The sequence below is a fragment of the Nelumbo lutea genome, chromosome 1 (assembly GCF_056320005.1).
Source record: "Nelumbo lutea isolate HS-2025 chromosome 1, American lotus-T2T, whole genome shotgun sequence".
Classification (NCBI taxonomy): Eukaryota; Viridiplantae; Streptophyta; class Magnoliopsida; order Proteales; family Nelumbonaceae; genus Nelumbo; species Nelumbo lutea.
In genome coordinates, this window is record NC_142684.1 from 202,762,077 (window position 1) to 202,769,636 (window position 7,560).

General features: G+C 38.7%; 2 protein-coding genes across 2 annotated transcripts; both read right to left on the minus strand.

The window, feature by feature from the left end:
- On the minus strand, nucleotides 1–2,456 carry LOC148880437 (polygalacturonase-like). The gene is made up of 4 exons (XM_088962345.1): nucleotides 1,624–2,456; nucleotides 1,220–1,509; nucleotides 652–880; nucleotides 1–336 (listed from the first exon to the last, which is right to left on the minus strand). Exons 1-4 carry the CDS (start codon nucleotides 2,044–2,046, stop codon nucleotides 112–114), a joined length of 1,167 nt encoding a protein of 388 aa, XP_088818471.1. The 5' UTR covers nucleotides 2,047–2,456; the 3' UTR covers nucleotides 1–111.
- Nucleotides 2,457–4,403: 1,947 nt separating this feature from the next.
- LOC148880438 (large ribosomal subunit protein eL15-like) lies at nucleotides 4,404–7,330 on the minus strand. Its single transcript, XM_088962346.1, has 4 exons — nucleotides 7,275–7,330; nucleotides 6,577–6,743; nucleotides 4,893–5,090; nucleotides 4,404–4,801 (listed from the first exon to the last, which is right to left on the minus strand). The coding sequence occupies exons 1-4, from the start codon at nucleotides 7,276–7,278 to the stop codon at nucleotides 4,556–4,558; spliced, it is 615 nt and encodes a 204-aa protein (XP_088818472.1). The 5' UTR covers nucleotides 7,279–7,330; the 3' UTR covers nucleotides 4,404–4,555.
- Between the last annotated feature and the right edge of the window lie 230 nt (nucleotides 7,331–7,560).

The following is a 7,560-nucleotide window of genomic DNA, read 5'->3' on the forward strand; positions in this document are numbered from 1 at the left end:
TTTTCTTTGCTTTACAGTAACAAATGTACATGATCTAACATTTTGTCCTGATTTACAATTATTGTAAATTAAAAAGATAAGTAGTTTCTGCTGTTACGTTTGAAATAACAATTATTGTATTAAACAGCTTGGTGGGACGATCACACCATGAGCTACTCCACGTGCATTCTGACAGGAGGACTGTGCTGGTTTACTCTGGTAAGTGAGATTTATATCTTGTAAGCCGATATCTTTGCATGGAGCAGTTGGACTGCAATCGAACTTCACAGCAACTTTAGTAGCTGATGTTCCTTTAATGTCTCTATACGAGATTCCACTTATTTGCACTCCGGAGTCCTGTAGAAAATATCATAACAGATACGTTGAGTAGATCACATCAATGTGAACTGAACCAATAGCACTCTGCCATTTACTTCTATACCACTTCTGCACCCCCCAAAGAAAAAGAGAAAACGAATTCAACAAATTAAAGCTGAGGACTACCATCATAGGAGTCCATACAGACTATAGCTGATGAAGAAAATCCCTCATCAAATGGAAGATAATGGATTATTATTCATGTTCTCCCTATTCTAAGACTTTGTACTTTGTAGGCTTCAAAGCTCAGAGATACAAAAGAAACCTCTAACTGAAAATTATGTAATTGTTTACCTGGTAAGGACAATTCTCATTACGTGGGCAGTAATTTTGATCGATAACAATTGGGTTTTTGACATTTTTCATCACAACGTGCTTGTACACCACGCCTCTCACAAACCCATTACTGGGTCTACCCCAAGATTTAATCCTTAGACCATTTTGAGTTCCTGTGAACACCACACTCTGCACCACCACGTTTTGCACACCTTCTTCTTCCAGGTCTTTAGCCAAGCTCCCAATGCTGCAACATGCACAAACACTCCTTCAGAATTCAGATTCAATACATGAAAACTCATTGGACAGGTCAAATACGAATAGGATTAGGAGCTGCACAGCCTGAATCTTGATAGCCGGCGGCCAGAGCCCGGATGGCCAGGCAACCGACCGGATTGGCTTCATCGGCAGCTCAGATCGATTGAGAATTGCCGCCCAAAAGAGAGAAGCAGGTATATATGACAATGGCTCAAAACCAAGGGCTAAGCCTCTGAAATCTGATTCTGATACTGAGGTCAGAATAACTCTGACCAAATCAGACGTGAAAAACAAAAACGATCGATATGCAAGAAATGCAGCATCTCACCTTATGCCATGTCCAGGCCCGCAAGCAACACCGTGAACCTGCAAGTTCGTTGTTCCAGGACCAATGGAGATACAGTCATCACCGGTCTTGATGCCTGTGTTGAATACGCTGATATTAATCGAATTCTGCACATGTATGCCATCTGTATGCGGGCTCTGGTCTGCGGCATGAATCAGAACTTTCTGTAATACTACATTCTGACATGTATGGACAACAATATGACCTAGTTTGGAGTTGATCGATGTCAATTTCTGGACAGCTATATTTTTCGAGCTGTAGAAACCAAGTGACTGCACAAATGGATCATCATCGATCGTTATTCAAACGCAATTGATGATTAATCTATTACATGAAAAATAGATCAAGGCCATGGCGATGATATGTGTATATATATATATACGTACCGTTGCAGCACCAGGACAATTCTTCGATACACTTTTGCACTTCCACAAGCTTGAGCCTCGTCCATCCAGATACCCTCCGAGAACAGACACCCCATCGACATCATCGAACATGAGCCAGTTCTCAGAAGATGGCATCTCCTTATAATCCGGAGCGACCAGGATGGCATCCATTCGAAATGTAATCCCAGAATTGTTACACGGCCCACGGAAGACCACTGGACGGAGGAAATACTTCTTGGGTGGTACGTATATAGTTGCTGGCTTTGAAGAGCTGCAGGCGGCCGCCCATGCTGCGAGAAAAGCCTCACTTGCATCTGTCTTCCCATCTCCCTTGGCCCCAAAGTCTGCAACATTGATATCTGCATCGGTTGATGACAGTAAGAAGAGTACTGAAAGAAGAGGGCTCTTTAGTGGTTTTGCCATGTTAAACAATTAATAAAGACTACTTGCAGGTAGTTTGTAGGGGAGGGAGCTTCTCTGATCAGGTTGAGGCAGATGAAGGGAAGATATCTAAGAAAGAAGGAGAAAGGTTTTAGCCTTTTAGGGGTTGATGATGAGAAGCTACAGACAACAGCCAGCTTGGGTCCTTGTTCTTTAAATAGAAACGGAGAAAGCTCAGGCCTCAGGTGGCCAAAACACAAAGCAATGCATGCCGAAAATGACAGAGAGGTTCAAAGGCAAAGGCACGTACGGCCGTTAACTTGATGAAGGGTGGGTGAGTAGTGATGCATGCATGATTTATATCTTTCGGTATAAGAAACGGCTTCGACGATGAGTAAGTGTATATGTCTATACTATATATAGGATTAGGAGAGAACGGATGGAAAAGAGAAGACGTGCGTGTGCACGGCCGGTCGTATTGCCCCGGCTGTACTTTACGTACTAGTAGTATTCATTCTTTTAATAACTCTTCTTCTTTTGTTTCTTTTTAAAGAAAACCAGCTTTTAACACTATCTTTGGGCATAAGCCATGTCCGTTTTATTGCGTGAATGGGTAGCAGTGGATGCACGCTTAACTAGATTCGAGTGAATGTTTACAGGGGATGGGAACGTCGTCAGATTTCTCAGCTGGGCACGCCGTCGGCCGTCCAACTGTCCATGTCCCAATTCCAAATTTCCAATGTTCGGGATGAGAAAACTTTTTCCAAGAATTTAAAGAATCTCATTAGCTCAAATTTCTACCATTTGCGTGGCTTAAAAAAAAATAAACAACTATAATTTGTTTCTCCTCTCTTTTAATCTTATAGAAATTAGCCTGTCCGTACTTTTCCGTTAAAAATTAAGGTCGATGCATATATTAATTATGAAATCATCACATTATATCCAACCTACCCATCATTCCTCTGTCAAAACTCATTTAAGTTTTAATCACAAATTAAACCTCTTCAAATACATGTAATTTCACCATCTAGGTTGTGTCCAACAATGGGAATGGTTGTTTTATAAAACAAAAACAAATGCCACACCACCATCTCATAACATGTTTCTACCTACTATAAACTGAAACAAAATTAAATTCCCTCTTAAAATTCAATATTTTTTATTTAAAATAGATACTTTCGTTTGGAATTGGAATTTATCCCTCACAGAGCGCTGTTCACACCGATTTCTGCCTTTTTACAATCACATCGTACGGTGTATTGGAAACATTTTACATGAATAATAATATAAGTCAACATTTTAAAAAATAATTCGAAAACGGAATTGTTCTAGCCATTGGTTTTCAGCTCAACGATCCGACCATCTAGTTCGAATGAATGGTTTATTTTAACAGTAAAATTCAAAATAATTAAAAATAAAAAAAACAATTAAAATTTATTGAACGGATCAACAGTTCGACCACTCAATTCAACAGTTTGTTGATTTTTTCAATACTTTTTTACCAGATTTCGGATTTTGGATAAAACGTAATCAGTTGCCTGAACGGTTTCCGAGCCCAATAGTCCGACCATCCAGATCAAACAGCGATTCAAAAACGTTGATATAAGTAACGAGATGTTCGGATGTTCCTGATGTACAGCCAGTTGGTACTTGGTAACTTCTGATGTGAGGTCGGTGTAAGGAGCCCTTGTGTGAAGCTAATCCGGACACGGGTATGATTCATATAACTTCGATACTTGATCCAAGAGTTTTCAAATTTGAATTGATTTTCTTTCCAATAGTTACTCTGTCTCTTGGATATGAAATCTCATTTTGGCTTCTGGAGATTGCAATGGCCATGTAACTTTTTTTCCCTTTTTAGCTCGGCAGGCCATAACTTTTGATCATTCAAATGCACTTACTGAGAGAGACAGCATTTCACAGCTTGCGACTTACAATTTCTAGCTCTAGGTTATCAGCATGTTTCAGATCATACTAGTCCTGTTATTTGAGTAATTGGGAGTGGAGAGATCGAGGGGGGTGTCCGCCGATAATGTATCGTTTTGTTCTTCGAAACATAAACGGCCACCTCAGTTGATCAGCATGTAGCAATTTTACTTTAATTTGAAAAACCCATAAATCAATACATTCTTAAAGTTCAGAAGCCTTAACTTGCTAATGGCATTAAAAGGTTGGAAATTCCTTAGTGTACAACCGTTTCTAGACTTCCATCTATAAGACCTGAATATATTTAGCAAATTCAACAATGGTGGAAATTAGTATGGATAAAATGCTGAAAATAACCCGTTTCTCTCTTGTTTTCTAACCAAACAATTTCTCATCTTCACCTTCTTCCAATTCTACTTTTTAAGACAGAATTAGACGCAACGCAAGTATCCCAAGCATCAAAAAGCATTCAATGAAATGAAAAGGTGTAAAAACGCAACTAATATGGCATGAAATGTCTAAAAGTTTCCAAACTGAACATGTCCCAAAATATTTTCCGCATACTAAAGAAACAAGAACAAGTAATATGAAAATCCAGGAGCAACAAGAAAAGCAAGTAGTAGGATCAACGGTAGCGACGAAGAGAGAGGGTATTGTTCCTCTTCCAGGTGGCCCTTCGGGAAGGTCGTGCCTTGTGGTGCAAATGCCCCTTTCCATGGAGACCCCTGTACTTCTTCCCTGCAGAAGTGAGACCTCTAAGTTCCCTATGCTTGTGCACAGGCTTGCATATCCAGTTGATTCTTGGGTCATTGCGGATTGCATTATGGGCAGCATCCACCAAAATGATCTCATAGTACTTGTAGGTAGAATCCTGCATAAAAGAGTAAAAATATTACACACCACAACTTTCAGATGAACAGCATGGGTTGGAGGAAGAACCAGATAACATTAACACTACAAACCTCATTGATCCAATAGGAGTTGAGCACCTTCAAGCCACCCAATTTCCGACCAGCTCGTTCCTCTGCAACTGACCTCTTGTTGCGCTGAAACTTCAGCTGGGTGATACCTTGGTTTGTTGGCTTACCATACATAATACCCTTTGGCACAGGTCTCTTGCGACCACCACGTCTAACTCGGACACGATAGATCACATAACCCTGGAAACAATATTTTAAGTATAATCCATGCAATATGAGACAAGTAATTATAGCATATGAGAAACCATCCTCCACTAAAATATACAGATAGTTGTAGGGATGCAAGGTAGACAAGATGTAAAGGTCAATAGTTTTGACACAGAAACAGGGTAAACAATCAATTAATCATCTCAAGATTTAAGACAGAGTACAAATTAGATGGTCAGGCCGAAAGAAATAGCCTGCAGATGGGCTTCAGAAATGAGGCATACACTTGTTCATAGGAAGCAAGACCTCGTCAACATTATTAAGGTGGTTAAAGCAATAAACTTTCGCAATGCATACCTCACCATTGTGGTTTTCATTTTTTAAATTATGGTCTAGAATTTCATAAAAGGATCAAATCTACTTAATAACATTTCATAGTGTCATCCATGTCAAGACAGATCTCTTCTCCTGATCCCTCTAAATTTTGTACCTTTTTTAATTTTTGAAAAGATAGAAAGTATTAAATATGAGGCTATTTAAACTCACACTTAATTTTCATTTTTATTAGGAAATTTAATCTAATAATTTCCCTGTAAAATATGGGGTGTCTTTAACGCCCTTCCATTCATTGCTCAAGCCATTGTGGCAGGTTTTTATGTCAACGTGGCAAAAGGTCCATGTTGTTTCACCTTTAAGGATACCCTAGAGTTACACACCAGGGCCTCAAGAACAAGTTAACAGATATACAGATAATCCATGTACCAGGACGTCCTTTTAATGTAATTACTTTTTTTATAAATCTTTTAATGTAATTATTTTCAATATCAGTCTTCCAGTTCACAGAAACTTATTTATCAGCAATACAAGAATGGCTACAGAAACTCTTCAAAACCATGGGAGGAGAAAGACAGCTGTATTTAATAAGATGGTTGGTGACTATGTAAGGAAGGTCATGGTGGTGAATTGGTGATTCCCAAAAACAATAAAAAGAAAAAAATGGGGGCGGAAGATTTAGCATTGCATTTGCTTCTCAAAATGGATGAAGACGGCCACAATAGAGTGCCCAATTACCTTTCCACTTTTTCTGTTGTATTAAATCTTTATTAACTAACTCATTTTATAATGATAAATTACCGAGATGATGACAGCAGATATTCACCAAGCTGGTTTATCTTTTCTACATCGCACTATTTCATTTTGTAGTTAGAACGAAGCGGGGCATGTCAATCTATCACTGGTCAGTGTTATATTTTCTATGATATCTGTTAACAATGCAGTCCCAGCTTCTATAACAATAAGAATGAAAGTGAGAAAACACAACGACAAATAACAATAAGCCAAAAATTAAGATACCAAGTCATTGAAGCATAGAATTTATTATTTAAAATGAAACTATTGAGTTATTTGACTTTCGAAAGAACGGTGCAAGATGTGACTGAATAAACATAAAAAATAGATCACAGAAAACACAGAGATACACTCGGTGAGAAAAATATAGACGGAATATAACAGCATTTACCTGTTTCGCCTTGTAACCCAACCGGCGAGCCTTGTCGGGGCGGGTGGGTCGAGTTACTCGGACAATCGAAGGCAGCTGGCGGTACTCCCAACACCTAACCCTCTGCAGAAACCTCATCACATCGGATTGTTTCTTTCTCCATAGCTCCGACACGTACTTATAAGCCCCTACATATCAAAGAGGATAAAAGAAAAGAATCAAAACTCCATTCCCAGAATTTGACAAGCAGCAGAAGGCACCCAAAATACCAAGTACATAAAATCAAGAGAAAAAACCTCGGATCTTCAAACTGAGTTATATATCTCGGGCCATACTGCATATGAACCACAGTTGATTAAGGAAAATAAATAAAACGAAGAGCGCATACACAAATCCATCGGCCGACACAAATAAAACATCGACGTCGTAAAACGAAGCATTTAGAAATCTCTAGGAAGAAAGCAGTGCGTAGCTTCAGCGAGACAAAGTAAACAAAAATATGACAAATAGGTTCATGAATTTTTGGCATTCAAAATCCATAACAAAGCCCCATAATTTCATTACTAGAATCAAAATCAACAAAAAAAATACCCTAGCATCGAGAAAATTAGTAAGGAAGCTGTGAAATGATTTACAAAACAGCAATGAAATCAAATGAAGTCTAAAGATTTCCGGCATCGATCGATGAAACATAGATAAGAAAGACATTGTCCACTCACCCATGGTGGTGTTCCTCCGCCTGCACACTCGCTCTAGGGTTTTGGCTTACAAAGAGGACTCGACGCAACTGAGAAACAATATAAGGGATCAAGAAATAAGATCTTATCCGTTCATTATCAAAACATCCTGTCCGTCTGTTACGAATAACAAGAAAATCCTAACCCTAAAAATATTTACCTAATAACGAAGGCAACCTCTAAAATTTTATGTTCTTCTATGTAACGCTCTTTATTTTATGAAATTACACAAGAGACCTAAAAGTATAAAAAACAAGGGAATAGTCCT

Coding starts and splice junctions, on each gene's coding strand:
- LOC148880437 (XM_088962345.1), bottom strand. CDS start 2,046: ATGGCAAAACCACTAAAGAGCCCTCTTCTTTCAGTACTCTTCTTACTG. Junction 1,510..1,623: donor ATTGTCCTGGTGCTGCAACG/GTACGTATATAT, acceptor CCATTTGTGCAG/TCACTTGGTTTCTACAGCTC. Junction 881..1,219: donor GGGCCTGGACATGGCATAAG/GTGAGATGCTGC, acceptor TGCATGTTGCAG/CATTGGGAGCTTGGCTAAAG.
- LOC148880438 (XM_088962346.1), bottom strand. Junction 5,091..6,576: donor TGGGTTACAAGGCGAAACAG/GTAAATGCTGTT, acceptor TATTGTTTCCAG/GGTTATGTGATCTATCGTGT. Junction 4,802..4,892: donor ACTCCTATTGGATCAATGAG/GTTTGTAGTGTT, acceptor TCTTTTATGCAG/GATTCTACCTACAAGTACTA.